Below are 14637 nucleotides of genomic sequence, written 5' to 3' on the forward strand. Positions count from 1 at the left end.
TAACTGCTAGTAGATACTGACTAAAGTACTAACTATGACTCAATTTTGTGTTCCGCACGAAAACAGTTATTTTGAACAAACTTTGAAAAAAGGAAATGTCTCATTCAGGCTTCATTTCTTGGGCTGAATGAGACAACCAAAATTGCACACGAAGGAGTAAATAACATGAACAAAAAAGGAGCGAAATGCATTAATAAAATAGCTGGTTTTTTTCTTTAAAAGAAAATGACAAAATTGCTGATATTTTTCATGACCTTTTACAGGCTTGGGTGTGAAATGTCAGTGTTGTGGAATAACACACAGGCTCCCCAGAGGGGGAGAAAAATGGGTTAGGAATACACAATGACGTTTAACTGTGTGGTTGGTGATGGAAGAGACCTACATTCAACAGTACTTTTCTTCCTTTTGCACCATTACAATTTCACATTGGAGACCTACAACAACTACTGTATGTGGATTGTACACATTGTCGACTGCAACATAAACCACCATGGTTGGGTTGAAAGCCAGAACCAAGCAAACTCCAAACAAATTGGGTTCAGAATCTGTGTGAACCCAATTTCTAGTTCAGAAAAGGGCACAAACCTGTTTTAATAGCTTTGCTGTCCCAAAGTTGCTTTTTCCAAGGGCAACTGGGCTTTCCCTTCCAGACGTTTCGCTTATCACCCACGAAGCCTCTGACTAAATGTCAGAACGGAAGAAGCTTCTTGGATGAGAAGCGAAACGTTTTCAAAGAAAAACAAAGAGAGCCCAGCTGCCTCTTGAAAAAGCACTTTTGTGACAACTGTTGACCTGGATAACTGAGTCTCCATAGACGTATTGCTTTGCTGCGATCACACAGCTAGAAAATTATTGAAGCCCAACATTTGGCGAAATCCTGTGTACTATAAAAGATTATAGTACACTTTTTAAAAAAAAGGTTTATAGCCCATATTTTATTCAGGAGTGGAAGATAACATCTATAGCTCTCTGTCTTCCCTATTTACATTTATCCATCCATCCATCCATCTATAGTCAGTCAGCTGCCTGCCTGCCTGCCTGCCTGCCTGCCTATCTATCTATCTATCTATCTATCTATCTATCTATCTATCATCTATCTATCTATCTATCTATCTATCTATCTATCTATCTATCTATCTGTGTCTGTCCGTCTGTTCGTCCGTCCATCCATCCATCCTTGTCTGGCTGTCTATGTATTCATCCATCCATCTTCCCACAACAGCCCTGTAAAGGTTTGGTTGAGAGAGTGACTGGTTCAAATTCAGGCTGGGAATTTCTGTGGCCATGAGGGAACCTGATTCTGGGTCTCCCCAGTGTCCCTCCATCATTTAAAAATTGAACAGCTCTTGGTGCTGAACTTGGTGGTTTGCTTGCAGACATTTCATGACCCAACTAGGTGACCTCACCAGTACCACCAGGCAGAATGGGGTTTGTTTGCTGCCCCACCACTAACTGGTGATGTTACCTAGCTGGGTCCCGAAACGTCCACAAACCACCCCTCACCAAGCTCAGAGAGCATGCGCAGACTCTCCGTCTCCCTCATCCTTCAAAGGACTCGCCTCCCGCGCAGGCCGCCTTCCGTTGCCATGGCGACCACAGCGGCGCAGCCGGGCGCTTCGGATTGGCTGGCTCAGAGGCCCCCGACGTGGCCGCGTCGCGTCATGTGATCGACTGTCATGGCGGCGCCGCTGCGGCTGAGTCGCGGCGGGGGTCGGCTTTGGCGGGCGCTGCAGGCGCCGCCGCTCCGTCGACCGCCGCCTCGGAGGGCCGGTTCCAGCGGCGCCAGGAGCCGCCTGTACGAGCACGCGCGGGAAGGGTGGGTGTCGTGGCCGCGGCTGGACGTGGCCGGGCTGAGCGAGCGGCTGAGCGAGGCCGAGCGGGACGTGGAGGCGCGCAAAGGGCCTCTCAAGGCGCCGGACCTGCGCGAGATCGTAAGCGGAGGGGGGGAGGTCGCTTGGCTTGGCTGAAGGGGCCGCGGAGGTGGGCGCTGGGATTTCGGCTTCGGGCACCGCCTGGCTTTCCCTCCCAGGGGTTGCTTCAAAGGCGCCCTGGGTCCTCCCTCTCTCGCCCGCCTTTATCCGGAGAGCTCGGTCTTCTTCAACTTGATACAAATATAGAATAGAAGAGTTGGAAGGGACCTTGGAGGTCTTCTAGTCCAACCCCCTGCCCAGGCAGGAAACCCTACACCACTTCAGGCAGATGGTTGTCCAACATCTTCTTAAAAACTTCCAGTGTTGGAGCATTCACAACTTCTGGTGGCAAGTCGTTCCACTGATTCATTGTTCTCACTGTCAGGAAATTCCTCCTTAGTTCTAGGTTGCTTCTCTCCTTGATTAGTTTCCACCCGTTGCTTCCTGTCCTGCCTTCAGGGGCTTTGGAGAATAGATTGACTCCCTCTTTGTGGCAGCCTCTGAGATATTGAAAACTGCTATCATGTCTCCCCATGTCCTTCTTTTCATCAGATTAGACATACCCAGTTCCTGCAACCGTTCTTCATATGTTTTAGCCTCCAGTTCCCTAATCATCTTGGTTGCTCTTCTCTGCACTCTTTCTAGAGTCTCCACATCTTTTTTACATCGTGGCGACCAAAACCTCTGCAGCTTTAAGATATGTGGACTTCAACTCCCAGAATCCCCCAAGCCTTGAATTAAAAGCAATTGAATCATACCATGTGATAAGGAAGCATTTTAAAGTGCTTTTCTAAAAAAAATCTGGAGGTTCAGAAATAGGGTTGTTGATTCACTTCTTACATGTAAATTTAGTTAGAGGCTACAGACTTAACCTCCAGTTGCTTCTGATTTAGCAGAACTGTGGTGCGGTGAAAGAGGACATTCATACCATTGTGTCTCCTTTTGACTGATCTGGTTTAATCCTTGCTGGACTGTTGTAATTTTCTTTCTTCCTGGATCCTAACCATCAGGTTACTGCTTGGGAGAGACTGAATCAGGTTCAAGAGGAGATTGCAAAACTCACCGCAGAAAAAAAGAGAGTGAGGACAGAAGTGTACAATTTTACGGTGAGTGTCCGTGATCACTCTGGAATAACCCCTGAATTTACTGTAGGAAAATACATTAACGAATTAATAAGCTTCTACGTCGGGCCACTTCTCTTCAATAGCTTGTTGGGTTTTTTTGACTGAATTATGATTGCTGGGGACTTTTCATTTAAAAAAAAAAAGCTGGAAAGGATTGAATCAATGCTTCAGATAATTTATCTCAAATTTTGGAATGTTAATTGATTGCTTTTCGTAGTTGTAGAATAGACAAAAATAGCTTTACGTCCTTGGTTGATAGTTAATTATTCACAATCATTACATTGGTTTGTTTTATGAATAACTGTCCTGTTTTCTTCTTTGTAGAAAAGCCATGATGACAATACTTTACAGACGGTAAGGAAATTTCTTTTTTCTTTTTACAGCTATCTTAATCATTTCAACCCAGGGCATTAAACATAGAATTAGCATTTGCTTGATTTACTTTGTTTGGTCTTCGTTTGGTTCACTTCTGAAGCACGTGATGCCCAGATCCTGGGGTTGCCCTCAAACCAATGGAAGTTATGCCTTTTTGCTAGAAAAGGTACCTGCTGACCCACACCACAGGTTCCCCCGTGTCTGTCCATAAGGACAACAATCCTTCTGGACCTAATTTGATTACTATAATTGATTAAATGCATATGCCACCCATCTCCCAAAATTTCTGGGCGGTTACAGATAAAAAGCGTTAGAAACAAAGGGAGAAAATACAACAATAAAAATGGAAAGCACCCAAAGATGCTTTTTCAAGAGGCAACTGGCTTTTCTTTGAAGACATTTCGCTCCTGATCCAAGAAGCTTCTTGGATGGGAAACGAAACGTCTTCCAAAAAAACCCAGAAAGTCCAGTTGCCTCTTGAAAAAGCACCTTTGGGACAACCATGACCTGGATAATGGATAATCTCCATAGATACTTTCTGCTTTCTTCTGTGAATTCTTCAACATCTTTTCCCCTCTTTCATTCTTCCACCAGCTCCCTGTTTACAACGCCTTGGTGAAAGAGGGGAGAGAAATCCGTTTTCGCCTTAATGCCTTGCGTCAGGAGGAGGTTGAGTTGCAAGAAAAATACTATCTGCATGCCCTAAAGCTACCCAACAGGATTCACCCTGATGTGGTAAGGAGCGTGAAATAGAGAAGTAAATTTTAGTATGCCTAGGACTCTTGTCAGGCACAGAAGATCAGGTTCAATTAAACTGATTTATTGCTAAAAAGCCAATACAGGTAGTCCTCGGCTTACAACCATTTGTTTCCTGACTGCATTGACAGTGGCACTGAAAAACATGACTTAACAACTGTTTTTCACACTTTCATACCAATGCAGTATCTCCGTGGTCACATGATTGGATGTTTGGTAACTGGTTTATATTTATGACGGTTGCAATATCCCGGGATCAGGTGATTCCCATTTGCAATCTTGGGACAAGCAACCTTGGGGCAAGCAAATTAACAACTGTGTTATTAATTTTAAGAACTGCAATGATTCCCTTAACTCTGACAGGGAAGGTCACAAAATGGGGCAAAACTCATTTAAGAAATGTCTCACTTAGCAACAGAAATTTTGGGCTTAATTGTGATCATAAGTCAATGATTACCTGTACACAGGAATCTTCTCAACTAACTTCCTGGGATTCAAGGGGGGAGGGTTGTTGGACTAAGTTTCCTTTCTGACTATGTAGGGGTTCTAGGCTGATTCCTCTTTTCACTCCGCCCCCAGGTTCTGCCAGTCCTTCTATAAGCTCCTATGAGTGAGGCGGCCCAAATTTCCTGAACCTTTACTATAAAATTCTTACAGAGTCCTTTTGCTTTGGATTCACTTAGCTTAGTCCCGGTGTTTTTCACCTTGAGTTGGACAGAAAGAATATTCGATGCTGTGTCTTCACCTCTTCTCTTTTCTTCCCGTAGCAATTTGGAGATGAGAACGAACCCACGGTAGTGGAGATCATTGGCGAAAAACCAGGTGAGGAGACCATTGAAAAGGTTTTAGTGACCATTTACAGCCAAAAATAATACTTGTACAGCCAACACAACACTAGTACTTCAAAATATAACGCCTTTTGCTTCTTTGCTTTGTTTCGGAAACAGAATTTGATTTCAAGGTAAAAGGACACCTAGAAATTGGAGAAAACCTGGATATTATAAGGCAAAGGTTAGTATGAAAAATTGCAATATTCCAAATTGTAGGATTAAAACTCATTCCACTCCAGTATATTCCAGCTAATCTGCTAAATAGAAATTTGAGAATACTGTAGAATAGGCGGAGTTGAATTTTTTCTTAATCAGACTGAAATAAGAGGTGGTGTTCGGTTAATGACCATTTAATGAAATAAGCAGAGAGTGCAATATGCTAGGTCAGTTATGGACATTGTAGGAGAGACAATTTGGACTGTGGTGGTTAAAAAAAAAAAATCAGAAATCTGGTAGCAGCATTTGTGCCTAATGTATTTGATTAAAAGGCAGAAGCTTTGGTGAGTTGTAGCTCATAAGAATTTAAAACCAAACCTAATAAAATTGGCTTTCATAAAAGGCTCTACCAGAATCCTTCTGATTTATGTCAGAAGGTGACATAAGTGAGATCATTTTCCAGAAAAATCTGTACAGTCTGTGTTCACAACTGGCTAAACTAGAACATGGCTAAATTTGGTACTAAGGGTATGAGAATTTCCAATGCTCGGAACCTGAAGAGACAAACAGATGGCTTGATTTAAATATTACCCATATTACCCAAAAGAGAAGGGAAGGCTGCAAGTTAATTTGGCTGCACCCTTAGGAATCTCTTGAACATAAAACCTGAACTGTTCCTATTGGGTATCTTACCAGAGAAATTTAGTAAAGAAAATATATATTTGATTATACATGTCATAACTGCAACAAGGATAGTACTTGCACAAAGATGGAAATCAGAGAAACTCCCTAAAGAGGGAGAAGTAATTAAGAAAATATTGGATTGTGCAGGAATGAATAGATTGACGTTGACAATTTAAAAAAGAAGAAATCTGAATATAAGATATGGGGGCAATTTTATCATTGGTTAGAGAAGAGATATATATAGGATAGATAAATGTATTAAATGTGGGAGAAATGTTGCAATAAATGAAATGATAATATCAATATATGATAAATATTGGAGTAAGAAGAAGACACAAAAGATGTACTCAGATGATACACTGAATGATTGATTATGTATTGTATGTTTGTCTATAAAATAATTTTTTTAAAAAAAAAAAACCATTTATTTCTACCTCCTCTTCTCCGTAGACGCTTATCACATATTTCTGGTTTACGATCGTACTACCTCCGTGGGGCAGGTGCTTTGCTCGAGCGAGCCCTGGTGCAGTTCACTTTCTCCAAGCTGATCCAAAAGGTATGGAATTCTCGGGCATCTAATTCTTGATGTCTATGGAGATTCTCGGTCCTCCAGTTATGGTTATTCCAAAGTTGCCTTTTTTTCAAGGGGCAACTGGACTTCCTTGAAGTCGCTTCTCAGATGAGAAGCGAAACGCCTTCAAAGGAAGACGAAGCCCAGTTGCCTCTTGAAAATAAAAAAGCACCTTTGGGATCTAATTCTTGAGCGTAAATCATTGTTGCTTAAACTTGACACCTCTTTTAAGAGGTGTGGTGGACTTCATCTCCCAGAATTCCACAGCCAGCCACGCTCTTGTTTTGATTGTACCCCAAAGTTCATCGCAAAAAATTCAGAATGATCGGCAAACGCTCCACAATGCTGATTTTCTGCCTCCTTTGCATTAAGAGCAAACTAAAAATGGGGTTTTTTACAGGCATTGGGGCATGAGGCATTCCTGCAGTCCTTAACAACCATTTCTTTTATTTTCAGGGTTTCATTCCTATGACCGTCCCAGATTTGGTTAAAGGAGCCGTGTTTGTGAGTATTCCTCTGTTTTGTTCCATTGCATCCAGTTTTGGCTAATGAAGGTGTCTATGGGGCTGAATGCATTGCTTAGCTTCCATGGGGTCCTTGGTGCTCTGTGGTCTTAGTTTTCTTGCAGATGTTACATTACCCAACTAGGTAACCTCATCAGTACTAGAAGGGAGGGAGAGTTGTGGGATGGAAGAGAAGAGGGGAGGAGGAGGAGGACTGCGGGGTCCTTGGTGCTCTCTGAGCATGGAGGTTTTCTTGTAGACGTCTTATCACCCAACTAGGTAATATCATCAGTGTCTTCTGTTTATCAGGAAGGCTGTGGCATGTTACCTGAAGTCCACTCCTCCCTGGTGTATAGCATAGACCCTTCCCGGTTTGAGGATCTGAACTTGGCGGGAACATCTGAAGTTGGCATTGCAGGTATGGTTGAAACAGGGAAGTCTTCCAGCCTCCAGTGAAGGATGAATTTGGGGGCATCAGTGCTTGAAGGGAGAGGGGTGTGTGGAGTGGAGGAGGAGGGGGGAGGAGGAGGACTGTGCGGGTCCCTGGTGCTCTCTGAGCTTGGTTGTTTTCTTGCAGACATTTCATGACCCAGTTAGGTAACAACATCAGTGCTAGAAGGGTTTGCTCTCTGTTTATATACAAGTGGCTTCCCCTGTCAGTGTCGCTGGGATGTTCTTGGTGGCTCCTTGATTAAGCTGCTGTTTACTCTTGGACTATTTGATTGTTCGTCTTGTGGCACTGATGATGTTCCCTAGTTGGGTCCTGAAACATCTGAAAGAAAACTCAATCTCAAGAGTCCACTAAATATAATTTGCCCCCGAGCTACAAATATTCTCTTCTATCAGCCTCATTTTTTTCCCCCTTTCTTTCTGGTTTTGGCTTCTCCAGGTTATTTTTCCGACCACGCTGTAGCTTTGAAGGATATGCCCGTCAGGTGAGTTGCTTTTGTACTTGCTGTGCATTCACACCTTCGGAATTGCCTTTCTAGCTGGCTAGATTTCCCAGGGTTTTGGTTTTTTTTAACTTCCAACAGATTTTTGTGGGGCGGTTGGGTGGGAAGGCCCGAGAATCTGCACCACCCGGCATGATTCATCATCCTTTTTCTCTTGGCCAGGATAGTATGTTCCAGCACCTGCTACCGAGCAGAAACCGAAACCGGGAAAGAACCATGGGGCCTCTATCGGGTGCACCAGTTCACCAAGGTGAGGCTGGTTGGACTCAGTTTTGTCCACGCTCGCCTTCAAGGGCCAGGTCTGCAGACGGAGAGAGAAAGGATACAGCGCACCTGTGGTTCTGCAAGTGCCACAAACAAAGGCAGCTTTGCTGGATGCAGGCTGGCGTATTTCAGCTGCTGGATGCCAGCGTGGGTTCAGCTGTGCCTGGAGAAAAATCAAAATCGTGGAAGGGAGGGAGCTCAAGTGTTGAGCAAAGAAATACAGACAGTCCTTGACTTACAACAGTTCACTTAGTGACTGCTTGAAGTTAGAACGGCACTGAAAAAAGGGACTTAGAGACCATTTTTCACACTTAGGACTGTTGTGGCATTCTCAGGGTCGCGTGATCAAAATTCAGACGCCTGGCCACCGACTCGTATTTATGACGGTAGCAGCGTCCCGGGATCACGAGATCCCCTCTTGCGACCTTCTGACAAGCCAAGTCAATGGGGAAGTCGGATTCCAACTGTGTCACTAAATGAGCAGCTGCAGTGATTCACTTAATAACGAAGGGAAGAAAGGGCTAAAATGGGGCAGAACTCACTGAACTCTCACTTAGCAACAGACATTTTGGGCTCAATTGTGGTTGTAGCTTATGACCACAATAACATAACGTTAGGGATAATAACAATAACATAACATTAGTGACAAATCAGTGGAGGATTATGTTTCCCAGAACAAAACAAGTGCAAAATAAGACACAGCCAATTTTACCTTGGCTGGAGTATTACGTTTTTGCTGCCAAGTTGGGCCTGTTTCAGATTATTATTATTATTATTTTTCCTCTCCAAAAATGAAGTGGTTCTTGAAAAGTTAGATTGCCTGGGGAATTCTGGGAGCTGGAGTCCACCCATCTTAAAGTTGGCAAGTTTGAAAAACATCAAGTGGGATCACCCTTTTCTCTTCTCCTCCTTGCATTCGCCCAGGTGGAAATGTTTGGGGTGACCGCCAACGAGACGGGTCTCGAAAGCAATGCGTTGATGGAGGAATTTCTCGCCCTGCAGAAAGAGATTTTCCTGGAGCTGGGATTACACTACAAGTAAGGAACGTGGTGGACGTGGTAGCAGTTGCAGGATCTGTGCTAGCCTCTTCTGGGTGGCTGGGGTTGAGAAACACCGATACGGGAGAAATATCTACACAGTGAAGTAGCCACAGAGTTTTATTACACAGCCAGTCCTCGAATTACAACCATTCGTTTAGTGACCGTTCCAAGTTACAACGGCAGTGAAAAAAGTGACTTACGACCGTTTTTCACACGACTGTTGCAGCACCCCCAGAGTCACATGATCAAAATCTGGGCGCTTGGCAGCTGACTCATATTTACGACGGGTTGCAGTGTCCCAGGGTCACCGATCCTTCGGGGAAGCCAAATCAACGGGGGAATCAGATTCACTTCACAGTCGTGTTACTGACACAACAACTTCAGTGTTTCACTTAACAAGCGGGGCGAGAGAGGTCTTAAAATGGTCACTTGAGAGCTGTCCTGTTTAGCGGCATAAATCGTGGGCCCAATTGTGGTCGTAAATCGATGACTACCTGTATCCCGTGGAGGAGTTCACTGTAAACCCCGTTTCCCCATCCAAAGAGCCAAATGAGTTAGGATGGCGCATGGAGAGAGGGGGGCTCAGCCCTCTGCTTTGCCTCCCCCAAACAGACTTCAGGATTTCGCTCTTCCTGTTTGTGGCTGCTGGGCTTCACTCTGACCAGCCTCTCTTCTTTGTGGCAGAGTTCTAGATATGCCCCCGCACGAACTGGGCCTGTCTGCCTTCAGGAAATTTGACATTGAGGCCTGGATGCCCGGCCGGAACCAGTATGGAGAGGTGAGGTGGGGGGTGGTCTGAAGACCTGGGTTTTTGGGCGTGGGGTTTGCGCTAAGGGTTGGCGAAAAGCAAAATCAAGGTGGCGGTGCAAAGGTTTGATTGACCTACCTGTGGTTTGGTGGTGTCCAAGCTGGAATGTTTGCTGGTGCTCAGCTGTTCACAGCTCATGAGTTCTCTCCGGGGAACTCGCTTGTCTTGTTCCGAGTGAGGAATTCACCATCTCTGGAGTCATCTGCTGGATTAAATCAAGGCCCACTTTTTTTAATAGAATGAATGAATGGGCTGGAAGGTACCTTCAAGGTCTTCTAGTCCAGCCCCCTGTTCAAGCAGGAGAACCTATCCCATTCCAGACAAGTGGCTGTCCACTCTCTTCTTAAAAACCTCCAGTGATGAAGCACCCACAACTTCTGGTGGCAAGCTGTTCCACTGGTTAATTGTCCTCCCTGTTAGGAAGTTTCTTCTTCATTTTTCCAGGTTGTTTCTCTCTTTGATTAGTTTCCATCCATTGTTTCTTGTCCTGCCTTCCGGTGCTTTTGAGAATAATTTGACCTCCTCTTATTTGGGGCAGCCAGCACCTCACGTATTTCAGACCAAACTTTTTTCTTTCTCCATTTTTGTTTCTTCATGTCATTTGTCCATTCTTGTTTCTTCATTTTGGTTACAAGCAAGGGGGAGAGAGGTATTACTCTCTCTATCCTGCAGCTCCAACTGAGAATATTGGAAGGGACCTGGGAGGTTTTCTAGCCCAACCCCTGGCTCAAGCAAGAAACCACTTCAGACAAATGGTTGTCCAATCTCTTCTTAAAAACCTCCACCGTTGGAGCACCCACAACAATCTGCCAAAAAATAGCCCTTCATTTTTTATGATCCCAGCCTTAGAAACAAGCAATAAAATCCCTCCTAAACACTTCTGGATTATATGGGACAGGCCCTGTTCTTGTTCCTGGACCACACCAATACAACTTCTTGGCTACGTCAGTGCGTTTCTTCTTATTACTTTTATTTATTTATTAAATTTATAGGGTGCCCATCTCACCGTCGAGCAACTCGGGGTGCTTTGTAACCTCATAAAAGAGCAATGTAAAAGATTGAGAATGTTAAAAGAAAATTAGAAAAAAATTAGATAAGAAAGAACAGACATAAATAAGAATGTTTATAATGGCTCATATGTCCTTTTCCAAGAAAAGAATTCTAATTCTGCCTAAATCAAGATGGAGGTGGAATTGTTTCTTTTCGGTTTGCCCATCGTCTTCCTGGCCCTCATCCTCTTTTTCTTTTATTCTTCCCTCCCTCTCTAGATCTCCAGCGTCTCTAATTGCACCGATTACCAGACGCGGCGGCTGAACATCATGTACTATGACGAGAAAGAGCAGCTCAGCTTCGCACATACCGTAAGCTCGGTCCGGGGAGACCCTGGGGCGGAGGGGAGATGTCTCGAGAATAAAAAAGGTGGATGGGGGGGCTGCAGAGGGAGAAAGCACCCACCTGATGCCTTTTCTCCCTCTGGGCAATCTTGGGGCTGGGGGCTTGGTGTGTACGGCCTCCAAACATTCACGACCCCTCTTGTGCCTTTGCAGGTTAACGGAACGGCTTGTGCAATTCCCCGGATGCTCATTGCCATCCTGGAGTCCAACCAACTCAAGGTTTGTTAAATGGGGGGTGGGTGCGTTTCCTTTGCATAGGCTCCAGAATACAGCAGCCTTGCGCAAGCTGGAGCCCTCCTGGTGCATTGGAAAAAAAGAGCCTTGGTGGTGCAGCGGACAAAGTGCTGTTATGTAGCACTTAGCTGCCAGCTGCCTGCAATTAGTGCGAGTTCAAATCTCACCAGGCTCAAGGTTGACTCAGCCTTCCATCCTTCCGAGGTAGGTAAATTGAGGACCCGGATTGTGGGGGCAATAAGCTGACCTTGTAGAAACCGCTTATGGGGGGCCAAAAGCCCTCATAAGCAGGTATATACAAAAGAATGAAGGCTATTGCTATAAGTGCATTGTAAGCTGCCCTGAGTCTTCGGAGAAGGGCGGCATATAAATTGAACTAATAAATAATAAATAATAATAAATAAACTATGACTCCCAGAATTCCTAGCCAGCAAGGGAGGAGAGATGCTTGGGGGGGGGGGGAAATAGGGAGGACATTAGCACCCACTTCCTCTGGTCCTAGCCTTCTCCAATGTAGATGACCCACTCCCAGGGTACAGAGCAAATAGCCCAGCTGATTGGGGGAATGCTGGGAGTTCTAGTCCCAATGTGCTTGGAAGGCACCAGCTTGGGGGGGGGGGGGAGCTGTTATCCCCATCTTAATGAATTCTGATTTTCTTTGGCCCTTGAAGTCCAATTCTGAGTTGCAGGAACAAGTCAGGCTGAAACTGCCAAAGTCAACCTCACTCTGTAAATCAAATAAATATTTGCATCCATACTGTAAATAAAATGGGAAGAGATGGTCCTTGACGTGCAACCGTTTGTTTAGCAACAGTTTGAAGTTGCAACGGCACTGGGAATAGTGACTTGTGACCTGTCCTCACACTTAACGACCAGCGCAGCAGTATCTCCCTGGTTCACACGATCAAGATTTGGGTGCTCGATACCCCGAATTTTGTATTTATGACATCCTTTGGGGGAGGGGGGGTCTCCTACAATCACCATTTGCTGGCTTCCACCCTCCCAGCTGGCTTCCAACAAGCAGAGTCATTGGGGGGGGGGGGAAGTCAGATTTGCTTAACGACCATGTGATTCACTTAACAACCGCAGCGGTTTGCTTAACAGTGTGCCACGAAAGGTACATCGGAGCGCGACTCACTTAAAAAAGGTCTTGCTCGGCAATGGGAATTCAAACTCCGTTTGCGGTCGTAAGTTGAGGACTGTGAGGAATGATGCACAGGTGATAATAATCCTTTTCTGCTTTTGTCCCCACCTTCTCCTTCGCCCAGGACGGCAGCGTTCGGATCCCGGCGGTCCTGCAGCCTCTGATGGGCGCCGAGGTCATCCACAAACCCAGCCACACCCCGCTAAAATACATCGGTCCCAACCAGGCCAAGAAAGGGAAGAAACCAGTCTTGGAGAAGCCCTGGAAAACTTAGAAGGAGCGAGGACCCTACGTTAGGGGCCGGAATACCGCTGCGAAACGGGGCAGCCCCTCCTGAACAGCAAAAGTGCCACTTCTACCTCCGACTGGCAGCTGGAGAGGGCTCCGATGTGGCGCGTTGCATCGGCTTCCCCTTGCAGAAGTCACAAATGGAGAAAGACGTTTTCTTGCGCTGTTATATTCTGGGGTGGTGCCTTGCTGGGTGGCATCGGGCCGTAGAGGGAGACCCCTGTTCTCCTGTCTGGGGTCTTCCAGAGATGATCCACCTGGTACCAACCCAACTAGCAGGGCCTCTTTCCAATGGAGGCATCTCCTCTCCTACACAAGAGGGGCCTCGGTACCTTTCGGCCAGGCCTCTCTTGTTCCTCTCTGAAGGATGGAGACGTATTTTAGAGACTGGGGGGAGGTCCCTGCGTGGGGAGCAGAACGCTTATTTCAGACTCTCGTCTCTTCCTCTTGAATCCTGCACCCTTCTAATGTTTCGTCCTTTACTCTTTCTGTCCCTTGAAATTCTTTTTGGAAACCTGGAAGGAGACGGCTAGAAATAACATCTGTAAATAAATAAAGAATTGGGGTGATCTTTTCAATGGCTTCCTTTGCAGCCTTGACTGAAAAAATCTGGTACCATCTGCATCCTTTCAAAAACGAGCTGTCCCTGCGTTGGGGATGAGCCCCCTGGGTTTTCTCCCACCCACCCCTCCAGGGCAAGGATAAAGACCCGTTTTGGGGGAGCCACCAGCTGTTGGGGGGGATGCTACCCCGTTCTGCAACTTCAGCTGTTGCACACTCTCTTGAGTGAGTTCCGCCTGACAGCTGTCGTCCTCTGGCACAACAAGTTGGTTGCACGCTACGGTGCTCCATGCGTGACTTCAGAACAAAGGGCCTGTGACAAAAGGAAGATCAACAGGTGCAGCTGGTCAAGGGAGAGGGAGCAGGCTGCCATGGAAACCACTCTTCTAAGAAGCTTGTCTGGAGCAAAAGGGAGTTGTAGCTTAACAACAATAATTGGGCCAGTAAATGTGCAACTTTATGGATGCTTGGAGGCAGTGGTGAAATTCAATTTTTTTTTTACTACCGGTTCTGTGGGTGTGGCTTGGTGGGCGTGGCAGGGGAAGGATACTGCAAAATCCCCATTCCCACCCCACTCCAGGGGGAAGGATATTGCAAAATCTCCATTCCCACCCCATTCGGGAGCCAGCCAGAGGTGGTATTTGCCAGTTCTCCAAACTACTCAAAATTTCCGCTACCAGTTCTCCAGAACCTGCTGGATTTCATCCCTGCTTGTAGGTATATAGTCACCCAAAGGGCAGAGGGACTATTAGTTCACATAAGGCGTGGTTTTGCCTCAGGTGTGTTTTGGGAGTAGAACACCTTTACGGGAGGGGAAACTGGGAGACCAGTTTGGTCTAGTTGTTAAGGTACCAGGCTAGAAACTAGGAGATGGTGAATTCTAGTCCTGCCTTAGCTGGCTCAGTGGGTGACTGGCAATCACCAGGAGACAGTTCTAGTCCCATCTTAGAAATCAAAACCAGTTGGATGAGTTTGGGCCAATCACCAGGAGACCGTGAGTTCTAGTCCTGCCTGAGGCATGAAAGCTGGCTGGGTGACTTTG

General features: G+C 45.8%; 1 protein-coding gene across 1 annotated transcript; it reads left to right on the top strand.

Moving 5' to 3' along the window:
- The first annotated feature begins 1583 nt into the window (after positions 1 to 1583).
- On the top strand, positions 1584 to 13612 carry SARS2 (seryl-tRNA synthetase 2, mitochondrial). Its single transcript, XM_034438148.2, has 16 exons — positions 1584 to 1931; positions 2921 to 3016; positions 3359 to 3388; positions 4004 to 4144; positions 4933 to 4987; positions 5113 to 5176; positions 6286 to 6391; positions 6863 to 6910; positions 7219 to 7327; positions 7799 to 7844; positions 8025 to 8112; positions 9051 to 9163; positions 9851 to 9944; positions 11243 to 11335; positions 11522 to 11587; positions 12871 to 13612. The coding sequence occupies exons 1-16, from the start codon at positions 1677 to 1679 to the stop codon at positions 13018 to 13020; spliced, it is 1554 nt and encodes a 517-aa protein (XP_034294039.2). The 5' UTR covers positions 1584 to 1676; the 3' UTR covers positions 13021 to 13612.
- The last annotated feature ends 1025 nt before the right edge of the window (positions 13613 to 14637 follow it).

The sequence above is a fragment of the Pantherophis guttatus genome, chromosome 10 (genome assembly GCF_059756535.1).
Source record: "Pantherophis guttatus breed Tessera chromosome 10, ASM5975653v1, whole genome shotgun sequence".
Classification (NCBI taxonomy): domain Eukaryota; kingdom Metazoa; phylum Chordata; class Lepidosauria; order Squamata; family Colubridae; genus Pantherophis; species Pantherophis guttatus.

Bases quoted from the DNA above. Each gene is read 5' to 3' on its own strand.
- SARS2 (XM_034438148.2), top strand. From the start codon at position 1,677: ATGGCGGCGCCGCTGCGGCTGAGTCGCGGCGGGGGTCGGCTTTGGCGG. The intron at 4,145-4,932 runs GTAAGGAGCGTG...TTCTTCCCGTAG, and splicing joins ACAGGATTCACCCTGATGTG to CAATTTGGAGATGAGAACGA. The intron at 9,164-9,850 runs GTAAGGAACGTG...TCTTTGTGGCAG, and splicing joins GAGCTGGGATTACACTACAA to AGTTCTAGATATGCCCCCGC.